Raw genomic sequence first — 23833 nt, 5'->3', positions numbered from 1 at the left:
GCCTCTCCCCGGGGAGCCGAGCGCCTGACAGAGCACCCGCCCTCTGCCAAGCCGAGTGTGTACGTGCTGCTCAGACAGCCCTGCTGGGTGTGTCTGGAGCCGGGCTTGGCCGGGACGGCGTGGGCAGCCATCCGGCACGGAGCAGGCTCTGTGCTCCTGCAGCCGGAAGCAATTGCCCCAAACAGCTCGTCTCCTGGCCCCGCCACTGTGCGGGTCCCTGTGACCACCTCAGCACCCCCGCGGCCCCCCCCCCCCCACGTGGCTGTATCTGCGAGAAGCCGCTCTCCACGGGCCCAGGTGCACGGCCCGCCCCTTCCCCATGATGGCGGCCCCAGGGAAGAGGGAGGGGAGGGATCTGCAGGCGCTGGGGGGGGGGGGGGACATCGGGGAAGGGGCCAGGCGAGGGCTCAGGCCAAACAGTAATTCAGAAGCAAATGCTAGTTGGTAGCCTCCCTCTTGCTGCCAGACGCGGCACAGGAAGGAAGATTTCTGCTGAGGGTGGCAGAGGGGTGGCACCCAGGGGGAGAAACAGCACAGGTGGCTCTTCAGCCACCCCTGGGGCACCCGAGGGCTCTGCCTGGAGGGGAGCCGCTCGGAGGGCCCGGGGAGAGGGACTTGGAGGCAGCACTGGTCCTCGGATATCCCACCTCAGAGGAGCCAGGGTGGGACAGGGATGCTGGGAGGTTTGGGGACGTTGTCCCCAGGAGGCACCGTGCCAATGTGGTGTCCCAGCATTTCCAAGCTTCGGGGGATGAGGTAGCGGATGACGCAGCCCGGGAGAGGCGCCCGGCCAGGCTGCAGCCTCCCTCGCAGCTCTGGTTCCTGCTCGCTGCGCCCTCTGGGTGCGGGCAGTGACGCCCGGAACAGAAGGCCAGGGCCCCAGGGAGCCCCTCCAGGGGCAGGGCTGGGTTCTCCCACGCATCCCTTCTCCCCTCTCCCCGCCACATCTGCTGACCCGCCCAGCTCACCGGTTAGCTCAGAGCGGTTTGCTCTTCCTGAAGTCTCCCAGGGAAGGTGGAGAGCTGTCTAGCCATAGCCACTGACGAGTCTGAGACGTGAACACGACCTCTACGGGGCGCACACGGCCTGGGGACACTGTGTCTACTCGGTACTAACGTGCACCACGTCTAACCTGCCCGGCCGGGGGCGCCCGCTCGGTGCGCAGCGTTTCCCGGCGGCACACGGAGCCCACGGCGGGAACCAAGTCTGAGTTCCGACCAAACAGCACGAAGGTGCTGAGTTTGCTTTCAGACGACAGCGTGTCCTGCTCCCAGACGGAGTCAGAGACACTCGAATGTAGGGGAGCCCCCCCGGCCCCGGTGAGTGCCTGCTGAGCCGAGGCCGTCAGAGCAGGACGTGAGGCGGCGGGGACCGGCTGGCACTGCCCGCCTCGGCGGACCCCGGCAGGGTCTCAACGCTCCCAGCTGGTCCCTCACACCTGAACCGGCTTCTCCAAAGCCAGGCCAGCAAGGGGAGCAGGAGGGAGCTCTGACTCAGGCCGGGGCTGGGAGCCCGTCCTCAGCTGGCCTCGGCCGGCCCCGCGTCATCTTCTCCGGAGAGAAGCGGGGCCAAGAGGCCTCAGTGTCACTGAGAGGCCAGAACACATTCTCCTGAAAGCACAGGTCGAGGGAGGCAGGGGTTAGGCCCAGGTCACCGGAGGGGGAGGAGAGGAGGGAGAGCGTCCTCGGCACCGCGCCCTCCTGGTCCCGGTCCCGGTCCCGGTCCCGGTTCCGGTCCCGGTTCCGGTCCCGGCAGGCACCCGCGGCGCCCAGGCCCGCCCACGGCGGCGCACACGCTCCCTGAAGAGGAAGCGGCCCTCCCCGGCTGAGCGCTGAGCGCAGCCGTGGCATTTCATCTGGAGCCTGAGCGAATGAGTAATAAATGTGTGAAAACATGAGACTAATATTCATAATTGCTTTACAAGATAAAGAACTTGAAGGAAAAACAGCTTCTGTGTGCGGTGCCACCCGGCAGGGTACACTGTGAAGTGCACGGCACCACGCCAGCCCCCGCCCCTGCCAACACCCGCCCTGCCAGCCCGCCCCACGTGCCCCGGTGCCTTCACGCGCTGCTTGGCCAGACTCCCCGAGGCCTGGAGAGCCAGCGGGGCGCCCACCTCTCACCCGATCGCTGACCCTCACATCTACCACCGGCCCCGGCAGGAGTCCTGAGCTTTCCCATTTTCTCGACCCTGTCCCGGCCCCTGGCTCTGGTCTCCTCCGCTGTGTTCTCACCGAGAACAGCTGTGTGAACCGGGCAGCACGGCTGTGTGAACCGGGCTCTAAGGAGCTCACACGTCTAATCCCCATGGTCACCTTGTGACGCGACCATGACCGGGATGGGAACTGTGCGTCCAGGAGCCAGCTCCGCCCCAGGTCGGCCAGTTCCCTCTGCACACGCTCAGCATGTCACTCGCGTGTAAACGGAACTCCTGCTCTGGAACCAAGTCTGAGTGCCGACTGCGCGACACAGCCAGAGGTCAGAGTTCATCTCACAGGATGAACACGTCCTGCTCCAATACCAGCTGCTGCTCACACCGAGTCTCCACACCACGCGGTATCTGGCTCCCGGCACAGGTGCCCCTGGCTCGGCAGGGATGACCAGCCGGCAGCCACACACACAAGCCCATGGCCACACCCAAGGCCACACCACAGCCAAGCCCCTGGCCAACCCCACACCTGAGGCCACACCCATACCCACACCCATACCCAAGGCCACCCCCATACCCACCGCCATGCCTGTGGCCACCCCCACATCTGAGGCCACACCCATACCCACAGCCACACCCAAGGCCACACCCATACCCACAGCCACGCCCATGGCCACACCCACACCTGAGATCACAGCCGCACCCACAGCCACACCCGGGGCCCCCTGCCTCCCTACCTGTATGGTGGTGTTGCCGCCTTCCAGAAGGGCGATGGCCAGGAGGATGCTCTCGTGGAAGACGCGGTCGCTGGACGCATTCATGATGAGGTCGATGACCAGGTTGGAGGCCCCCTCCTTGTCCAGATGGCACTGGACCTCGGCCAGGCTCATCTCGCCACGGCTCACGGAGCTGGACCCGGAGCTGCCCCCTGGGGTGAGGGAAGATGGTTCTCACTGACACATCGGCGCAGGACACTCACTGGGTCACACTGGGCCACAGGTCACAGGTCCACACGTCAATGGCTTCCTCTCCTTCCCCTCCGCCATGTAACAGCCGGTGCTGCCTGCACAGAGGGGAAGTCGCCTGCCAGCGGACGCCCCCTGGAGGTGGAGATGGTACCTGCACCCGGCAGATGGGACGGAGAGAGCCCGGCTTTCCCAGCTGAGATGCTCCCTCCCGCCAGCAGACAAAGGCTTGGGGCAGTGACAGACTCAACTCAAACCCTCGTTCGAACCCTCCTGAGCATGCACAGCCCACAGCGACCACGTCAGCCCTCTTTCCAACAAACCCTCCTGGCAAACTCACCCGCTCACAAAACCCTAACCCTAACCCTAACCCTAACAATATCTGTTCGTTCCTTCATTCATTCATCACTCATTCACTCACTCACTCAGCAACGCTGTGCTGTGTGGAGCCAGGAGCTGGGGACGGGTCGTGAGCAAAACCAAGGAAGCTCCCGTGGCGGTGACCTTCAGAGAGGCTCACGCCGTCAGGGAGCTGGGCCTGCGTTTGGAAGTGTCTGTTTGAGAACTTCCCTTGCCCCATTAATGGCAAAAACAGAGACTCTGTCTGTGGGAATACGGGCCGATCGATTTCAGAAAAAAACAGGGAACTCAGTTCAGATGCCGCCGCCACCTCCTGCTCTGGCCACCGAGGCCTCGGTCTCTGGTCTCTCCTGCAGGTGGCAGCTGGTCCCCCCCCCTGCGCTTCTCCTGGAGGCAGACTGTCCCCGACGCCCCGGGGCCTCCCCGGGGCCTCCCCAGGGGCCCTCATATTTGTGGAGAGGCCTCCCCATGGAAAGTAACCAGGGACTGTTTGGAGATGTTGTGGGAGGAAACTGTGCTTGAGAACTTCCGGGCGAGAAGCTAAGGACCAGGACAAGCTGCTCAAAATCCACCTGCACCCCGAAATCACTGGTCAGCATGTCCCCGTCAGGCGGCCCGCAGCGCCCACGCCAGCTTGCCGTGCGCCTACCTCCGCCCCCGGGCTTGCCGGCTCCTCCGGGCGACAGCGGGCCATTGCCGAAGCTGGTGAGGCTCTCTCTTCTTCCCGAAGGCCTGACGTTGCCATAGTAACGGTTGACCAAAATCTGCCTGAGCGCCTCACCCTGCATTCAAACAGGATAACAAAGTCAGCTTCAGGATTTCACGCATAACCGAGCACTCACCGGTGGAATGCGCGGGGTGGGGTAGGGTGGGGGTGGCAGGCAGATGAATGATTAATGATGGCGTCAGGAAACTCGTGGTGAGCTCCCCCATCGTTTCTCGGGAACCAGGGCATAAAAAAGGAGCCACCCAGACTGTCCACGCTCCGAGGCCCTGTCCCCTGAAGGCAGCGAGCGCTAAACAAAAACTAACCCAGCGGTCCCCTGGGGTCAGCCCATCAGAACCGGACGCCAGGGAAACGCTGAGGTCACGTCCCACAGAGCACCTGACCCCAGGCCCAGGGCTCCCTCCCCAGACCCCGGGGAACAGGACGCAAGGAGTCCGCGTCGATGGGATGAGAAGCTGACAGCGGGCCTTCCTATGGGAACCGTCCCTGGGCCGAGCGGCGAAGGAAGACTGTGCGACGGAGAGTAAGCGGGTGGCCGACAGCGGACATCCATCAGAAAGAAGCATCGCGGAAGAGATGACTCCAAGGCCACGGGGGCGAGGGGGGAGGTGTGTGATAGACACGAGGGGGCACGGGCCGAGCTGTCGAGCGGATTCCAAAGAGGCTCCATCGTGCACAGTAAGAAGTACTGACACACACGGCAGAGGACGCCCGGAGGGCTGCGGCCCTGGAGGGAGGAGAGGCGGCGGGCGCTGCGACCAGTGCCGTCTCGCTAGGGGCCGCCAGCCGCCTCTCGGTCTGGAGGTTTCTAAAGGCCAAAGGCGGCACGGATTGCCGAGACTCCTTCCCAAGGACAGGGCGGGGTGGGGCGCCTGGGGACCTCGGCGGAGCAGGTGGGACGCCGCAGAGGCAGGGAGGTGCTGACACACACAGGTCTCTCCCCTCCACCAAGACCTGCAGCTGTAACGGAGTCAGCAGAACTCACAGGATTTGCAAACAAGCTCCCAGAATAGGCCAGGAGCTGTATGCAAAACCAGATTGGAGGGGGGGGAGGGGGGAGAGAAGGGCTGACAGGAGAGGGAGTGCCCGCAGGGAGGTGGGCAGCCAGGGGCAACCCCCTAAGGTCCCAGGGGGCTTCCCCTTTGTCCCTGCAAGACGCTGGTCAAAGATTCCTGAGGACTGGATGGGCGCACGGGAGAGAGAGCAGTGGGGGCGGGGAGGGGGCAGAATTGCTTCTTAAATGGAAGTTCAGGGAATAAAACAAGCCCGGTTTCTCTCTCCCCTCCACCCACAAACGCCTCTCCCTGTAGCTGCTTTCACTCGCTGGGAAGCTCATTTCCTCCCCAGCCGACAGCACAAGCCCAGCCCCGCGCGCTCCCCAGGGGCCCCCAGGCCGCTCCCAGGCCCTGCTTAAAGGGGCTGCTTTCAGGGCGTGTGTTCATGGCTTCGGAAACCACACTGTGGCGTCAAGTCGGTCGGCTGGTGTTCAGGCCTCCGGGACCCCCTCGCACCACCCACTGCGCACATCAACCCAAGAGGATGGCGCTAGGTTGGCCCAGGCCCACTGAGCCGGGACCAGGGAGCGCACAGGTTGCCGCCCCGGTTACCCTGACGGGCGGTGGCATGGGAGTTCTGGGGACTCGTCCTACGTCCTGGGGACGCCCCTCCGGGACGCAGACCTGGAGCTCCCATGCGAGGAGGGATGGCAGCAGAGCAGCCTGCCCCTCACTGGACCCTCTCACTGAGAGGCGGTGCCTGGGCTGGAACCGGGGCCGCAGACAAGGCAGATGCCTCCGCAGCCTCAGGCAAGACCTGGAGGGCACAGGCTGCATGGTTGTAGGCAGGGCCATCCCCACGGGCTCCCCGAGGCCCCGGCACAGGCCAGACCTTCTGCTCCGTGTGGTGCCCAGAGTCACGGGTAAGACCAAGGTCAGTGCGGCCTGAAGAAGCGGAGACGGAGAACCTACCCCGGCCGGGGCCTGGGAATGCGCTCAGGACCTCCCGTCGCCAGGGCCTCCCCTCCCCTCGCCACGCTGCCTGTCCTTCTGCAGAGAAGCCCTCGCTGTTACCATAGCAACTGAGGCAGGAACCCGGGCACTTTTCCCCAGGAGATAAGATGACACGTGCTCATTACGGGAAAAAGCCCACCTGTGCACAACCACCCGCAGCGTCTCCCCCGCCACCCTCGCGGGAGGCTCTGGATCAGTGCACCCCTTCTCTCCACAAACAAGCGATGAACGGGCGAACGAGCGGCATGGAAACCAGGCGCGCGGGGTTTCTTTTGGGAAAGCCAAGTGAGATGCATCCTTTTTGTGAAAGGAGATGCTGAGGAGGAGGGGGCGGAGGAAGAAAGGGGTGGGCATGGCTGCAGGCCCTGCAGGTCCTTGTGTGGAGCCATGGGTTCGAGGGGAAGCCTGCTTTCGGAGCCAGTGGGCCCCACAGGACAAAGGAGATCCGCTGGGCGCCGCCCAGAGCTTGGCCTCGCCGGCGGCTCACACCTGCCGTGTGCAGCCCACGGCAGGCGTATGTCTCCGGCCGCACATCGCCGCGTAAGGCGGAGAGCAGGGGGGAGTCCCTGCACCCCGAGGGTGTCCTGGAAAACAGTGACGTGGGCCGGGAAGCCAAGCTCCGCGTCCGTCACGGAAACCCGTGTCTAAGGAGCCGGGTGGGGACGGGGCCCGGACGGGTCAGTGCTGTCAGGCGCCCGGGGGCAGTGGCCTGGGCTTCTCAGGCACCAGTCACGGAAAACCCTGACCGGGCCTCTGCCCCGCCTCAGCACTCGGCTTAGAATCGCCTCCTCTGCCTACGCCTGTTTCCGCAAAACCACCGAGGCGTCTCCGGTGCCCGCAAACACCGGCCAGCACCATTCACGCCCCTCATCACCGCCCGCCGAGCGTTCGTGGGCACAGTCCACAGACTGCCCAAGGGATGGAGGCTGTTCATGCCCATTCCACAGAAGAAGAAACCGAGGCCCAGGCAGTGGGAATGGCGTGCCAGATTCCCCCTGTCAGCGCCTGCGGGGAGCACCCCTCCCGGGGCCTCGCCCACCTGGACACCACACTCCCTCGGCCGTCCCCGTCCCAGGGGAGCGATGACAAGCCACGAGGGAACCCGTGGAACTTGAGGCAGCTGCCGACCGTCTAAGACTCAGAGAAGACGCTCCGCCGGAGGGAGACCCGCACAAAAGCAGGGACCCAGAGCTGTGCGGGAGTCACCGCGGAGCCGGGGAGTGCGTGCTGGCCGGCCTGCACCCGGCAGGGAGATCACAGACCCTCTGGCCGCCTCTGCCCTGGGCAGGGCCGCAGACACTTCTGTCCCAGGATAAACCACCCGTAACGACCACCGGTCACTCACAGAGAAAGGGATGCAAGACTGCAGCTGCGTGGAAGCTGCCGGAGAAAGGAGAGCGGCCTGGGTGGCGGACAGGGTCCCCGTCTGGGGCCCGCTGGGTGCGGGTGGGTCTGACCTGTGAGTGGCTGTGACGGGGCCTGACCGATCCTGCCCTAACAACGCCCACCAGCACCTCGGCCTCCGAGACTAACCCCCGCGACCGCTACGTACCCGTTTGTGGTCCTCCAGCTGCCTCAGCGGGGGACTCGGCTCCGCCTCCTGCTAAACACGCAGAAATCCCGTCTTAAGCTCTGGCCCCGGCCCTGGGCGCTCGCTCACACGGAGGGCGCTCTCTCCCGGACGGACACGAGCGCCCGTTCACGGGGACAGCGCCTCGCCCCGCACCCACCCCTGACGGTGGAAGGCGAGCAGACACACGGATGTTTGGCTGATTTTTTTGAAGATGATGGAATGAAGCTTTATGTCATGTATCTGTACATAACACAAACTCAACCTGGCAGGTCCCCGCGGCTCAGACATGCACCCCCACATGGCGCATGCATGAGAACATCCACGAGACATGCCAGCAGACACGGACACGGAGAGTGGCTTTCCCCGGCCCACCAGCGCCCGCATTTTCATCGGCGGCGAGGGAGCTGGTGAGGTGGCCGGGGGGGCGGCCTGTTGCCCCCACTCCCGTTCTCACCCGGGGTTTCAGGCAGCAGACGGGGAGCCTGGCCCACGTGCCCCCCCAAGCTCCTCTGGGCTCTGGGAGCCCACAGGGCCCAGCGCCCCTTAGGAGTGTGGTCGGTGCCAGGGCGCCGCGCACCTGAGACCCAGCTCTGCGCAGCCCCTTCGGGCTCGGCTCGGGGGACGCACCTCCCTGCCCGGGCCCAGAGCCTGCTTCATGGACGGACAGGGCTGCGTCCCAGGGCCCCGGGGAGCGGTGGAGGCTGCGGTGCTGGGTGTGGGCTCCGGGCCTCCCCCGAACCTGCCCCAGCCCCTCAGGACCTTCTCCTACCCCGGGCGCCACCCCAGTTCCGGCCAGGCCGCAGACTATCCCCGCACACCCCGCTCCGGTCCGGACAGACACACACGTCGCCATGACAAAGCAGACACTCAGGACAACAGAGGGGCCCCCGCGGCCGGGCGCACACACCTCTGTGTTGCTCTCGGGGTCCGGGGCCGGTGGCAGCTGGTCAGGGAGAGACAGAGGTTAGTGAGGGCACGCCCAGGGCCACACACGCCGGGACGGACACGGAAGGACACGCAGACGCACAGCGGCTAGGTCACAGCGAGGGGCCTGTGCCCACAGGGGGCGCTGTTGAGGGGAGACCCTCTCCCTGTTACAGGGACCGGAACCTGCTGCCCTGGGGCGCCCCGGCCTGAGAGGGGAAGCGTGTTACACGGAGAGAAACAAAGCAGAGCCCACCACCAAGACGGAAACGCCTCTGACAAAGGAGGCCAGCCCCCGCGTGGCCAGGGGAGGAGCGTGGACCTATGACCAGGAGGTCACAGTTCGATTCCCATCGGGGCCCAGGCCCGGGTTGTGGGCTCAGTCCCCAGTCGGGGGCATGTAAGACAGCTGATCCACGAGTCTCATCATTGATGGTTCTCTCTCTCTCTCTCTCTCTTATATTATTAATAAAACATATATATTTCAAAAAGGTCCATCCACAGGGAGGAAGACAGAGACAGTGCACACACGGGGGCTGGGGCGGGAGGAGGGGTGGTGCCGACAGGAGGGGCTTGGGCAGTGCCCCCCCAGGGCCTGGTGCTGTCATCCCCACTCCCTGCCGGGGCCTCCCATGGGTGCAGGCATGTCCCGTGTCCCGTCCCCACCCCGTGCCTGTCTCGGAGGCTGAGGACCCGCCCCCCTGAGACATCTCTGGGGAGAAAGGCTGCTGTGGGCAGGGCTACCCCCAGTGCCTTCTCAGGACTCCCCAAACTGGAGTCCAGGCCCCACTCCTGCAGACCATGCTGACACTCCTCCACCTCCTTCTTTCCAAACCATCCCAGAGGGAGAAGAGGGGCCCCAGGGAAACCTGGGTCCCGCGAGGGTGGGCGTGGCTAAAAGGAGGTGGGGCCGGAGAAAAGGCCACGCCCCCGTGCAGGCAGAGCCCTCAGCAGGCTGGCTGATGCCCCATGGGACTGCCGGGCCCTCCTGCCAGGGCTCCTGGACCAGGCCCGCACCGGGCAGGGCCGGCTGGTTCACGGTGCGGGAGGGGTCCTGGGCAGAGGCCAAGGCTCAGGCCGTGAGCAGTGACCTTGGTCTCCTTGGAGGTGCCCCAGCGACAGGGCATGCGGGGGCAGGTGCTGTGGTGGCGGGCAGGGTGCTGTGGTGGCGGGCAGGGGTTGGGAGCTGGGCATGGGCGGTGAGACTCGGGGCTGTCGGTGCAGTTCAACCACCCATTTGGTGGTCGACCCTCCAAGATAGAAAAAATGTTCTTTTTTTAAAAAAAGTTTTCATTTATTTCAGAGAGGAAGGGAAAGGGAGAGAGAGAGAGAGAGAGAGAGAGAAACATCCATGATGAGAGAGAATAATACCTCGGTTGCTTCTTGCTCGCCCCACACTGAGGATCGAGCCCACAACCCTGAAATGTGTCCTTGATTGGTATCGAACCTGGGACCCTCCAACCTGTAGGCCGACGCTCTATCCACTGAGCAACACCGGCCAGGGCTGAATTCTCTTTTCTTCCTTGACCATTTCACAGAGGATTTGGAGGCAGGGCTGGCGGTTTGCAGCTTTGGGATCGCTGCCTCACGCTGTCCGCTCACGAGGCAGAACGAAAACACCAGGGCCCTGGATGGGGGTTGTGGGACCCGCCCTCTGGCGGCCCCGGGATCTCCGTGCCACCCAGAGCTGCCCCCTGTGCTGGGCTCCTGCCCCCTGACCTGGCTCAGGAGAGATTCAGCAGACTCCTTCCGGCGAAGACATTGCGTAATGCCTGCTGTATTTTCAGTAAACTTCATTTCATAACTCCTGACGGGCAGGCGCTCTGTCACCCGCGAGGACAGACGCCGTTCGCAGCGGGGGACAGCAAACACCTGGCACATAACCGCACACACAACCCTCACCCCACAGCCTCTCCACGCCGCCTCCCCCGGGACTCCTGCCCTGCTTCCGGAGGAGGTGGTCATTTGACGGCAGCAAGCCCAGTTTTGAAAAATAGAATCGTACCCATAAGCTATGTTCACATCAGACCGCAGCCACACAAACAGCACGTAATCCCCAGAGCAGGAGAGCGTGTTTGGTAAATGCTGGAGTGACCTTCTCAGCACATTTTATTACCGAAGTGAGTGTTTTTACACGTGAGGTCATCTCCATGGCCACGCACCGAGAGGGCACACGTCGAGGAAATGGGCGAGCCTGGAGGCCCAGGCCTCACCTCCCCCCCTCAGGCCCACCCCTAGGTGCTGAGCCCCCATCAAGGTGCTCCACAACAACCGGAGGTGGCCTGGCTTTGACCTTGGAAACCAACGATGGACCTCCACTGCCTCTTCACGCTGAGAAATGTCACTGCCTTACGACCCAGGTACGTCAAAGGGAAGTCCTCATCTCTAACCCCGGGTCCGTCTCCAGCTCCCCCCCCCCCCCTCCACTCAGCACGCAGAGCAGGGAGTGGACGGACCCACTAGAACACCTGAGCGGACATGGGCCGCCTCGCCTGTCAGCAGAGCTGTGCTCAAGCCCCCCCGCCTACCCATCCCTTTACACGGACATTTGTTTTAGAACAAAACCAGCAGTCAAGTGACGCAGCTTCCCCCCCACGTACAGGGCGAGTCCACGGGAACTCAAATTCACTGAGGAAACCCCCACGCGTTCCCACTTGACTCCGTTACACAACTCCCATCATTATGGAACCATTGAGCATGAGACAGAGAGAGGGGGGGGGGGGAGCGTGAGGCTCCCAGGCCCTGCCCTCGCCCTGCCCGGGCCGCCAGCGGGAGCAGTAAACAGCCTCGGCCTTATTGGCAACGGCGCTGAAGGTCACACATCAGCATGAGCCTAAATTCCAGGAAAAAGGCGCGCTTATGTAACAGCCGCCTGGATGCTGGCAGGTGCCCAGCCTGCCCGCGCAGCGCTCGGCCTGGGAAAGTAGGACATGGCGTGGCCTTGGTGGCACGAGCGCGCCCCCTCCTGGTGACACAGAGTAACGCCCTGCTTCTCTCCTCTGAGCTTGGCTCCTGGGAGAAGCCAAGGTGTGGGATGAGCTGGCTGCCGCCCTCCAGGCAGGGCTGCAGGGAGCTTCTCTGGGGCGGGGCAGGAAGGCGGGTGCTGGCCAGCTCCAGGGACTCCAGGAGTTCTGGGTCCCAGGTGACAGGGATGAGGCGGGATCTTCTCTCAAGTGCACGCAAGGGCAGCAGGTCCAGGCCCCGCACATGGCGGGACAAGTCCTTCTCCAAGACACACGCATGAACCGTGGCGGCTCTGGCTCGGGGGCTGGTGCACTTCCCCGGAGGCGCCCTTCAGTCCACACAGGACTTCATGTGGCCGCGTGACCTCCTGACCCTGGTCCGAGGTTCCCCGAGGACACGCTCTGGTTACCCCATTTCTCCTTCCTGCACCTCTCTTCGGGGGATTGTGTATGTGTGTGTGTGGGGGGGAGCTCGCATTTAGCACGGACCTACACCCTGGCCATCTCCACAGGGAACCACTAGCCCCCGAGCTAGTGTTTGGGTGCCACTCCCGAAGCTGCTGGCTTTACACCCAAGGGCCGTGGCCTTCACCATGGGGACCCCAAGACCCCAGGTCACAGTGCGCCCGGGGCTGGTGTGCTGTTTCTGCAGAGGCCTCTCCTCCCAAACCCCCCACCAGCAGGAACCCCAACACTGGGCTTGTGCAGAGCCCCGGACGGGGGAGCCGGGAGTTCCCAGCACAGGCCTTGGCAGGAAGGCTGCCGCCTGGGGACAGTGTCCCAGGGCGGGGAGGGTTGCCAGGGCAACGAGGGAGAGGGAGCCACAGCTGCTTCCTCAGGGACCTTTTCAAAGAGCCCGAGCGCTGCCAGGACGGCTTCCTTCGTGAACAGACAGGGTTCTGTCTCCTGCAGACGATTAGACACCCCTGCTTCCCCGGGCTCCGCGGGGGGCACCCTGGCCCCCCTTCCATCCTGAGCAGCAGACACATCCCGTCACTCCTCACTCCGAGGGCAGCAGCCATGAGCGAAGCCCCAGGCGCCGACCAGGACCGGCCTTTCCAGACCCAGCGTGCAGGGAAGCAAACAGCCCCAGCGCCCTCTCCAGAGGGAATCCACAGCAGCGGGTGTTTCCAACGAGGAGGAGGGAGCCTGAGGGCCATGCGGGTGGGGCTTGGTGTGGGGGGTTGTGGCTCAGGACCCGGGAGGGGCGACACTGGACGTGCAGAAAGCGGGCTGTCCCCTGGCCCAGGAGCCCTCCCTGCACAGCCTGCTGTGTTTCCCAGCTCCTGCTCAGCCCCGCAGGAAGGAAAAGTCTGTGCTGGTCCTAGTTTAGTGCCATTTAGCTGTGTGACCCAAGCCCAGTGGCTTAACCTCTCTGAGCTCTTCCCTTCCTGAGGGAATGGGAACCGGTCATCACTGCTCACACCTGGGCTGCAAACTCCCCCAGGGGACTCGGAGCAGCCCTGCAGGGTCTGAACCATGGGTAGTGGCCTTCAGAGTGAGGACACAGGCCTCCGGGAAGAAGGCCTCCGGGGCCCGCCTGGCGGCGGTGGGCACATGAGGAAGTGGACCAAAAGCGACTTTCTGACAGTCAACATTTTCTTCCAGCGAGTTCGGTTCCAACACAAGCAACTCCCCATGATACACGTGAAACCCACCTACACAGCACGCCCCAAAACACGGCGAGAAACCTCAACAAACACTCACAAAACAGAGCATGCGTCCCGGCCCCCAGGACCCCCCATCGCTGGCTCCGGGTGAGCCTGCCGGGAAATGGAGCCGCCGGCCGAGCCGAGGCCCCAGGCAGCCGCCATGTCCCGGTCACAGGGCGGCGCCCCTGACCACCGCAGGCTGCGCCGGGGCGGCCGGGGGGCACTGGGATTCGCTCTCTGGCAAAACCAAGTGTGACCCTCCCTCGGACGGAGACCCCGAGGGCTGTGCTCTCAGAAACACATTCGGGCCCCTCTTCCCGCACCAGGTGCTCTGCATGGAGGCCAGCCCTGGTGGTGGGGCTGGGCTCGGAAAGGCGGCTGGCGGCACGCCCTCCCGTGCAGTGGGGTCCCGGACAGGGACGACCTCTATCTCAGGGCTTAGACAGACTCAGACAGGACCCCCAGGGACAAATGGCCAACCCGCGCACGGGCCACGCCAACAACACGGACACAGAGGACGGCGATGTGTTCCCACCGCACATACACAGGCAGACACGATGCGACAGAGACGGACAGGCCACAGGGCACGGGGACAGCAGCACGGACACGGAAAAACAAGGAAATTAGACCTCGGCGCTCTCCGGCTCCTCAATGGAAATGGGCTGGAAGAGAGAAGAGGGAGAGAAGAGGAGGAAGCGTTAGGACAGGAAGAGCAGCGAGGGAGCGAGCCCGCCGCCTGTGGGTCCGAGCGCGGATGCACCGGAGGGGAGGCCGTGTCCGAGGGCACCCGGGACACCGCCGGGCCTCCTGGGAGGTGGTCCCCAGGGCAGGCAGCAACCCTCATGGGTCACGTGACCGAGGGCCCGGAACCCGCCTTGCCAGGTGTGCGTCGACGTGGCACAGCAGGTCGCTGAGGGCAAGGCTCTGTGCCCGCCGAACCCACAGGCTTTGAGAAGGGCCTTGGCTGGAAAGAGCAGTGTGAACAGTGGGGGGGGGGGGGGGAAGGCTGGAAAGAGCAGGGTGAACAGTGGGGGGGGGGAAGGGGGCTGGAAAGAGCAGGGTGAACAGTGGGGGGGGGGGTGCAGACCCACTCAGCTCAGGAGGACAGGCTGCTTCCCTTCATTCACCATGGGGGGGGGGGGCAGGAGGAGGGGGCGAGGTCCAGACTGCAATTGGGGTGAATCCAAATCAGCTTCAACTTCGCCAGGCAGCAGACCTTTGAGTCTGTTGAGCCTCGCACAAGGCGGGTTCGAGTGGAGGCCAACGGGCACGTACGTGAGCTCTCGCAGCCCAAGCCCTCATTGTTCAAGGGGGCACTGTGCACCCTGAGCCCAGACCCTCTAAGTCCCGGGGCTGCTCATTGTTCGAGGAAACGCTGCCCGGAGGTGACGTGAGTACCAATGCGCTGGCATCGAGTCCGGGAGGGACCGGGAGCCGTCCCCATGCCCCCGTGCCGCCCGCTGCGGGAGGCCGAGGCCCAGGGTCCTCAGGCTGCGCGGATGACGAGCGAGTCCAGTGGCTGCTGACATCCCCGGCCTAGGGACGCTCACACACGCGTGCTTTCTTCCTAGAGAACCCCACCTCCGGCGGGCACCCCCTCCTGGCCTCTCCTCGCTCCTGCCTGGGTGCCCGGGCTGTCACCCCTCCGGGCCTCTCCTCCTCGTTCACCTGGCGCAGGCTCTTGGTCTATTCTGCACATTTGTGAACGCTCCCCTGGCTGGCTTCTCCCCAAACTCCTCCTGAGCTCAGGAGCTTATTTCTGAGCCAGCCAGCGCTCACCCCTCTCCTGACGGACACACTGCCCACGCTGAGTGACAGCGAAGGGCCTGGTGGTCCGGGGACAGCGGAGGAGGGAGCGGGGGAGGGGCGCGTGCTTTTCAGTGTTATTTCTTCTTCAAAGGCTCCGCAGTGACGACAGCGGACTGGCCGGTGAGACAGCCAGACACCACAGCCCGTGCTGCCGCCTCCATGGCTGTCACAGGAGGCAGTCCCTGCACACGCCTGATTACCTGAGTGGAACGGCCGGCCCAGATCTCAACGCAGGCCCAGCCTTGGGGGGAGGAGGGAGGAGTGATGGGAACGTTCTCTGCTCATTCTCGCTCCCCGCACACCTGCTCCCCGTTCGCCTGCTCCCTGCACACTCTCACCGCACACCCTCGCTCCCCGTATATCTGCTCTCACACACCCTCTCCCTGCACACCCTCGCTCCCCGTGCACACTGTCACAGGCCAGACCTGCCCGTGTCACACTCCTGTAGAAATGGTGATGCGTTTGCCTCTTGGGTTCCAGGCAGAACGGGAGTTCATGGATGCACGGGAGGGATATACTGTGTCGCACCCCGGCAGAATGCAGAAGCCACAGGTGTGCTCAGAGCAGAGCCCCCCGCCAGCACCCCACCTGCTGAGGCAGACACCACACTGGCCTCCGTTATAAGCCTAAGCAGATGGGCAATCTCGTCGCTATTTCTCCACAGTAACTATGTGACCGGCGGCCTCTGAGTGAGAACTGACTTTTCTGCTGTCAGTTCTCCAGGGACAGGCTCTAAACAGCAAGCCCCTCGGTCACGCCGCGTGCCCGAAGGGTGGCTTTCCAGCCCTCCACCTGGGCTTCCCGTGGGTTAGGGTTAGGGTTAGGGCACCGCCTGGTCCCAGGTGGGTTAGGGTTAGGGTGCCGCCTGGTCCTTGGTGGGTTAGGGTTAGGGTTAGGTTTAGGATTAGGGCGCCACCTGGTCCCAGGTGGGGTGGGACGGTACCTTCTCGCCGTAGCCGCGGTCCTTGGTCATCATCTCGCGCAGCGTCTGCAGGACCTTGATGCACAGCTTCTCCTCGTTCTCCTCCAGCAGCTGCTTGGTGTGTTTGATCAGCCTGAGGGGGAGCCACACGTTACACCCCTGCCAGGGCCCCCCGCAACAAACCACAGGTCCCTGCCACTCACGGGACCCCTCAATTCGTGAGCAAACACTAATCAATTTATCAAGGGCCGTTCACAGCCCTAGGAACAGTCAGCGACAGTGTCTCAATGGTGCCACCTGCTGATCGGTGGCAGCAAAAACACTCTGAGCAGGAAGGACTACTCCCCACTGAGAGCTTGATCTCAGAGTAAGGAGCGGTCCCCCACACCCGCTGCTTCTCCCCTGAGGACTGCCAGGAACATGGCTAAAACACGCCAGCAGAGCCACGACCTCATGACGACAATGGACAGGCCAACACACACTGTTCCCTCGTCCTTCTGCAGACTCAGAAAGGCCAACTCGGGGGCCAAGTCCAGGGTCAGGCTCAGCACACAGCGGACCTTGGGATCGCGCTTTGTCTTAGCGGATGCCCCACAGCATAAACAGAGAAACGACGAAGTTGTAGGAAGGCTGTGAGGCCCAACAGGCCTGGAGAGTTTGGAGGGCAGGAGCGGGGAGACCTTTCTCAGTCCATGTCACAGCCCACAGGGGGCGCCGTCCGTCCTTGCTGAGTGGAAGACGCATGGACGGGGCCTGCAGTTAGAGAGAGGCATTCGCACCCTGGCCCCTTTGGCTCAGTGGATAGAACGTCGGCCCACGGACTGAAGGGTCCCGGGTTTGATTCCGATCAAGGGCACGTATCTCAATTGCAGGCATGCGGGAGGTAACCCATTCGTGTGTCTCTCTCATATCAACGTTTCTCTGTGTGTGTCTCTCTCCCTCTCCCTTCCACTCTAAAAATCAAAATCAATGGAAAAATATCCTCTGGTGAGGATTACAAAGAAAGAAAAAAAGGGAGACATGCTTGCCCAAAACACAGCGAACCCCACACTGGGACAGTGGGGCAGGACCGTGGCCTTGCCCTCAGCGTTTCCTCCGTCGGGAGCCGCTGCTGAGCCTGGTCCCTGGTCCGGGGGAGGGGCCGCTCACTTGCAGATGAAGCCCCCGCTCTCGCACTTCCTCCTGGCGTCCGTGTTCTCCGGGAAGAGCAGCTCCGGCCGGTGCAGCACGTCCACCAGCACCGACAGCTCGGCCTGCACCAGCGGCCGCAGCCGGTCCTCCAGTGCTGAGACGATGTCCTGGAGGGAGCGCAGCGCGGTGAGCGGGCGGGAGTGCGACCGCTCGCACGTCCACCTCCACACGCCCAGAGGCCCGGCGGGGTTAGAGGGACCGGACACACGCTGTTCGCTGAGGCCCTACGGATCCCTGGCGCCTCAGCCCCGGGGCAGAGAGCCAAGCACACACAGGCGCCCTCCCACCCGCCTCCCTCCCAGACGGCTCTGCGCCCTGAGAGGGATCGTTCCACAGACGGTGCAGCCGGACTCGGAATATGTTCGGCCGGCCACGTGGGAAGATGTAGACAATGTGAGTGCCACAAAGGGTCAGGCGGTATGGACTCCACGACCCAACTTTTAGAAGCGTCAGCTCTAAAGGGTACGTGCCTCCCACTCTTCAGACAGCACGGGCCCTGGCTGGTGTTGCTCAGTGGCTAGAGTGTCGGCCTGAGAACCAAAGGGTCCTGGGGTTCAACTCTGGTGCAGGGCATGTACCTCAGCTGCAGGCTTCTCCCCAGCCCAGGCCCTGGTCGGGGCACATGTAGGAGGCAACCAAACAATGTGTTTCTCTCACATCAATGTTTCTCTTTGTCTCTCCCTCCCTTTCCACTCTCCCTAGAAATCAACAGAAAAATATCCTTGGGTGAAGATTAAAAAAATGGTAATAATAAATATTTTTTAAAAGACATCACAGTGGCCTTGGTGGTGGGATTATGGGATATGCTGATTTCCTTCTCTGTACTGGCAGTTACTCTCAATGAGCATGAATTATTCACGGACTCAAACGTCACACAGAGATGAGAACACAGATGAATGAACATGCGGTATCAACATGCTAAAGACATGTACCCTGATAGCGTGATGGTCTTCAAATGCAAAACACACAGCTGCAGGAGAGGAAAACAGAGAGAAGGTGAAAGAACAGCGAAACCAACACGACAAACACAGTCGAAAGGCAAATGGCAGGAAACGCGTGAGACGTGACCTCCCAGAGACGCTGCTGCTGGCCGGAGGGCTCGCTGAGGAGACCCTCCCTGGAGACGCCCCGGTTGGCTCAGGTGGCCCGAGAGCCGCGGTTTGCCAGCCACGGGCCTCGGCCTTTCTCTAGCCGGGGAAGCAGGGCTGGTGGGGCGCCAGTACCTGCAGCCGCTCGATGATGTTGCGGTAGTCCCGGGAGGCGGCCAGCACCGAGTCCCGGCGGGCCGCGTTGCGGGCAGACAGCCGCCAGTTGAGGGCCGTCTTCTGCACGATGTTGTGGGACTTGAGGAAGAGGTTGTTCACCTGGCTGTCCAGGTCCACCGGGATGGCGATGGCCCGGCTCTTGGCTGCGGGGGAGGCTACGCGTGAGCTGGCGGCCTTCGCGGGAGGTACCCGGTGCGAGCAGGCTGCCCCCGAGGGGGGAGGCTCCCCATGTGAGGGAGCCGGGGGAGCAGCTCTGAGGGTGTGAACGTCTCCGAGGGAGGGTGAGGGTGGGGGGCAGAGATCAACCAAAGGCCTTGTCTGCTTAGAAGCATCACCATGGACACCCAACAGTGAGGTCAGGGCCGGGGGCGGGCGAGATGGGGTCAGCGGGGAGAAAGGGGGCGTCTGTAATACTTCCTACAATGAAGATGTTTTTAAAAAATGCTCTGAGGCCACACCATTCGGCAAGTCCAAGCTCAATGGGCTCTGTGTTGTGAGAACTATCAGGCAGGACCCTCGTTGGGCCAATGGATTGTTTTCCCACTCACCCCCGAGAGGCTCAAGGGACCGGTACCCTCCTCCCGAAAGGGTGCCCCTGGGGACATCCCGTTTCCAAGGCGACGTGGACACCAGTGAGCGCCTGGTGAGGGACCTCTCAGGCCCTGAGGAAGCTCACACGGCACTGGACGTGCCGAGAGCCGCACCGCCTGACGGGGAGCTCGTTCTCCAAGCCCGAGTTTCTGGGGAGAGACAGCTCCTGGCTCTGGGAGCCGCGGCTGGACGGTGATGGTGGATTGGGAACGGGGCCTCGCTCTGGCCGGGCTGGAGGCAGGGCAGTGAAGGAGAAGGGGAGGGGGGCTTCGGTCACGGTCAGGTGTGGGCCCGAGCGTCTTACCCACGTCGGAGAGCACGCGGATGCAGCCCTCCACCGAGGCCTTCTGGCCGGGCGCCAGCCAGTTGCAGTGGTAGACGCGGAACACGCCCTGCAGCAGCTGCACGAACACCGGCTGCCGCGTCTGCGGGGAGAGGCGTGGGGGCGTGTGGGGTGAGACATGGACCTGGCCGTGCGCCGGGTTCACAGGCTGCCCGCCGGGCCCCTCCCCCTCCCCTGCAACCCCTCCCCCACACCGGCAGCCCCTCTCCCTTCCCTGCAGCCCCTCTCCCCACCATCAGCCCCTCTCCCCACCATCAGCTCCCCCTCCCCCCACCATCAGCCCCTCCCCCCACCATCAGCCCCTCCCCCCACCATCAGCCCCTCTCCCCACCATCAGCCCCTCCCCCACCATCAGCCCCTCCCCCCACCCCCACCATCAGCCCTCTCCCACCATCAGCCCCTCCCCACCATCAGCCCCTCCCCCACCATCAGCCCCTCCCCCCACCATCAGCCCCTCTCCTCTCCCTGCAGGCCCCACCACCACCAGCCCCCCCACACACCGGCAGCTCCTCCCCCTCACCTGCAGCGTGGTGCTCTGGTCGGAGAAGGGGGAGCTGAAGAACGTGGTCACGATGCTCATGACGATCTCGGTCACGTACTTCTCCAGGATGGAGTCCGCGTGCCGCCGGTCACTTGTGTTGTTGCAGGCCTGTGGGGCGGCCGCACGCCTTAGACACACGCCGCTCCTGCCCCCCCCTCACACACACGCAGGGAAGGCCTGCAGGTCAGGGAAACTTCCGAGCCCTGACCCTGATGTAAAGGGACAGGAGGCCTGGATTCCAGGCTGGCTCCCGGACTGCCAGGACCAGGAATCCGGGATGACAGACACACGCCTGTGACATCCAGGCTCCAGCTCGGGGAGGGGGCCGGAGCAGAGACGTGTTGTCAAGGGCAAGGAGACCTGTAATTCGGGGTACTGTGTCCCCGGGGTCACTCGCACATCACCCACCCAGGATGGAACGAGACAGGACATGACCTGCCGTCCCAAAGCCTGGCCAGTCAAATCGTCTCGTCTGAGAGTGAAGGGAGAGGAGATGAATGACAGAAGAACAGCCACATCTGCCCCTTGTGCCGTGAATGAGCAGGGAGACATCAGGAGACACTATTCCTTACAGCTACACAGGCATGCCGGACAGGGACACACACACACGTCAGCTCGGCCTCCTCCGCGCCAGGAAGCTCACCCTGCAGATGTCCACGAGGAAGTTCTCGAACAGCTTCCACATGTGGTTGCTGGTGTAGATCTCCTTCATCTCCACCTCCGTGTCCACGTAGCAGTGGTTCAGGAAGTTGATGTAGGCGATCTTGACCTGGGGGACACGGCTTCGTGAATGGGACTCAGCGCCCGGGACTCAGCGCCCAGGACCCAGTGCCCGGGACGCGATCGCCGCCCCATCCTAACAGAACAACCCGGACACATCCCGTTTTCCCGCCGGATATCATGCCCTGGATTTTTTTATATTGAAAACTCACATTTGTGAAGTTTAAAAACACAGAGATTTTGGGAGAGAATAATGTTGTGAATCCTCATCTGAGGATGTTTTACCATTGATTTTTAGAGTTTCTGGAAGGGGGAAGGGGAGGAAGTGATGATGCCCGCCGGGCCCCTCCCCCTCCCCTGCAGCCCAGAAATGATGATGCGAAAAAGACACATGGGTTGGTTGCCTCCCACTCATGCCCCAACTGGGGCTGGGAATCAAACCTGAGATCCTCTGGCCAGCGCTCGAACTGCTGAGCACCACTGGCTAGGGCTATCTACACTAACAAAAGAGAAAGATGCAAACTGACTGAACCTTTGCAATGTCTACCAGCCAATCAGGAGTGAGTATTCAAATTAACCCAACAAAGATGGCGGGTTAATTTGCATATGCAGGCACCAAGTGGCTAGGGGTGGGTGGGATGCTTATCTCATCGCCATGGCAATGATGCAGGCATTCCGCACCACCCCAGTGGCTCTGGGCTGCCGGGCAGCATGGGAAAGCAGAAAGGTGGCTCTGGCCAGAGCAAAGGCAGTGCCCGCAGCCAGGGAAAGGAAGGCCTATTCTTGCATGAATATTTTATAACCTGTTGCTGCTTATTTCTGTAAGACAACCGTTCCTTTCCCAGGATAAACATACAGGGTCGGGCTTACATCCATAGGAACCGAACCTTAACCCTCTCCGAAGGCATTTCTGAGCCGTTCGTGGTGATCCAAACCTCTCTGCTCACAGGCTGCCTGCATGACTGGCCCTCGGAGCGGAAGCACCACAGGGTTTCCGCGTCTCAAGGACCCAGAAGGAAAATAAACCTCTCCCGTGTTCCCAAATGCTGTTTCAGCCCACGGAGACCTCTCTGTGAACGGCAGCCGGCCCCGAGTCCGCGAGGCCCCGGGCCAGCCCCTGCCCCCCCAGAGCCCGGGCCGTGCAGCCCTCACCTCGGGGATGCAGTCCTCGTGGGTGACCACGCGCACGATGTCGTCCAGCGGCAGCAGGGAGTTGCACTTGATCTCGGTGTACACGTTCTTGCCCTCGGTGCACACGGCCAGCAGCTCCACCAGGTGGATGTGGTACATGAGCGGGCTGTTCTCGTCCATGCGGTCCCGCTCCGACCGCATCATCTGGATCAGCGTCTGGAAGGAGGCCCGGTCGTTGTAGAACACGAGCACGTCCTCGCCGGAGTTCACCAGCTGCGGGGACACAGCGCGCTCACGTCAGGGCGCAGGGCCGGCGGCGTGAGGAGCAGCTCTTCCCGCCCGGCCGCGTGGCTCCGTGGGTGAGCGTCCACCTACGAACCAGGAGGTCATGGCTCAATTCCCAGTCAGGACCCATGTCCAAGTCAAGGGCTCCATCCCCATGTGGGGAGGGCAGGAGGCAGTTGATCCATGATTCTCACATTGCAGTTTTTTCTCTCTCTCTCTCTCTCTCTTTTTTAAAAATATATTTTTATTGATTTCAGAGAGGAAGGAAGAGGGAGAGAGAGATAGAAACATTCACGATGAAAGAGAATGATGGATCAGCTGTCTCCTGCAAGTGCCCCACGAGGGATCAAGCCCACAACCCAGGCATGTGCCCCTTGACCGGAATCAAACCTGGGACCTTTCAGTTCGCAGGCCGACGCTCTAGCCACTGAGCCAAACCGGCCAGGGCCCTTCCTTCCTCTCTGGAAAAACCTGTTAAAAAATAAGATTGGACTCTTGCCCTGTACGTGCAGTGTAAGTTCACTGCATGAGAACACACTTGCATGCACACACAAGCAATTACTTTTTGTCCCTTCACATGGCTCCGGCAGAGGGTCCAGTTCCAAGGACAAGATTAACTAACTTAAACGTCCAGGGGAGCCCCAGGGGCGCCCTGGGCAGCGGCGGTCACCTCGGCCATGACCATGTCCTGGCACTTCTTGATGAACTTCCCCTCGGCCTTGACGATGGTCTGCAGGAACTTGATGTACTGCACGTTGCGGCCGTGCGTCTCGATGCAGTGCACAAAGTGCTGCACCACCCTCTCGTTGATCTCGCTGCAGAGCTGGAAGTTGTTCATGAAGATGTGCTGCATGGTCACCGCCTCCAGGATCTGGCAGGGAGGGCGTGGGGAGGGGGCATCAGCGGAGTCCGCCCCCACAGAGACCACCTGCCCCCCGCAGGCCTCCTTCCAGCCTCGCTCCCGCACGGCCTCCTTTCCTCCCAAACCTTCCAGCTTAACGAGCACGCCACAAGCTACAATAGACAACTCACACGTGCTCGAATGCAGGGGTCACCAAGGGCCACCAGCGCCCCGACCAGAAATGAAAAAGCCCCTGAAGGACGCCCTGCCCCCCCAATTTCACCACCATTTTGACTTCTACAACCATAGCTTCATTTAGCCTTTTTTTTTTTTTTTTAATACATTTTTATTGATTTCAGAGAGGAAGAGAGAGGGAGAAAGAGAAACATCAGAGATGAGAATCATTGACCAGCTGCCTCCTGCATGCCCCACTCTGGGGATGGAGCCTGCAACCAGGCATGTGCCCTGACTGGGAATCAAACCGCGACCTCTGGTTCATAAATCAATGCTCAACCATTGAGCCACACCAGCCAGGCTGTTTGGCCTACTCTTGGCCCTCATGCATTCTTGTCCCTCTTGGTTTCTTTTGTTCCAAATGACATGGTGATGTCATCCATGCTGGGCAGGAGCCAATAGTCTGTCCCCTGTCACTGTCATGGCCACTTCATTGACTGAACCACCACAATGTAGTTCTTTATGCCATTGCGGTGGGCTCGTGGGAAAGTGTCCGATTTTAACGATGAGTCGTGACACTCTCCTTACCACACCCGTGAACAGGGCTTCTCTGAACACTCTCATACGTGTCTTCTGGGAAAGTCAATGCGTGCATTTCTGCTGGGGTTAGGCCCACGAGCGGAATTGCTGGGGTGCAA

At 62.5% G+C, this 23833-nt stretch overlaps 1 protein-coding gene across 9 annotated transcripts in view; it reads right to left on the bottom strand.

The window, feature by feature from the left end:
* ITPR1 (inositol 1,4,5-trisphosphate receptor type 1) overlaps positions 1-23833 on the bottom strand; it is a 137195-nt gene that overhangs the window by 34531 nt on the left and 78831 nt on the right. For 4 of the 9 annotated variants that reach the window (XM_036432132.2, XM_045579513.1, XM_045579514.1 and 1 more), the window contains 13 exons: positions 22791-22991; positions 21857-22108; positions 20628-20753; positions 19964-20092; positions 19405-19525; positions 18468-18652; positions 17203-17351; positions 16075-16186; positions 13952-13984; positions 8691-8726; positions 7763-7813; positions 4124-4256; positions 2887-3077 (listed from right to left, as the gene is read on the bottom strand). In XM_036432132.2, coding sequence (XP_036288025.1) covers positions 2887-3077; positions 4124-4256; positions 7763-7813; positions 8691-8726; positions 13952-13984; positions 16075-16186; positions 17203-17351; positions 18468-18652; positions 19405-19525; positions 19964-20092; positions 20628-20753; positions 21857-22108; positions 22791-22991 — 1719 coding nt within the window. The remainder of the gene's footprint in view (positions 1-2886; positions 3078-4123; positions 4257-7762; positions 7814-8690; positions 8727-13951; positions 13985-16074; positions 16187-17202; positions 17352-18467; positions 18653-19404; positions 19526-19963; positions 20093-20627; positions 20754-21856; positions 22109-22790; positions 22992-23833) is intronic. The other 5 variants (XM_036432127.2, XM_036432129.2, XM_036432130.2 and 2 more) reach the window with 3 other exon arrangements.

The sequence above is a fragment of the Pipistrellus kuhlii genome, unplaced genomic scaffold, assembly GCF_014108245.1.
Source record: "Pipistrellus kuhlii isolate mPipKuh1 unplaced genomic scaffold, mPipKuh1.p scaffold_m20_p_11, whole genome shotgun sequence".
Taxonomy (NCBI): domain Eukaryota; kingdom Metazoa; phylum Chordata; class Mammalia; order Chiroptera; family Vespertilionidae; genus Pipistrellus; species Pipistrellus kuhlii.
The sequence above is the reverse complement of the archived record's forward strand: the minus strand, read 5'-3'. Positions and strand labels throughout refer to the sequence as shown.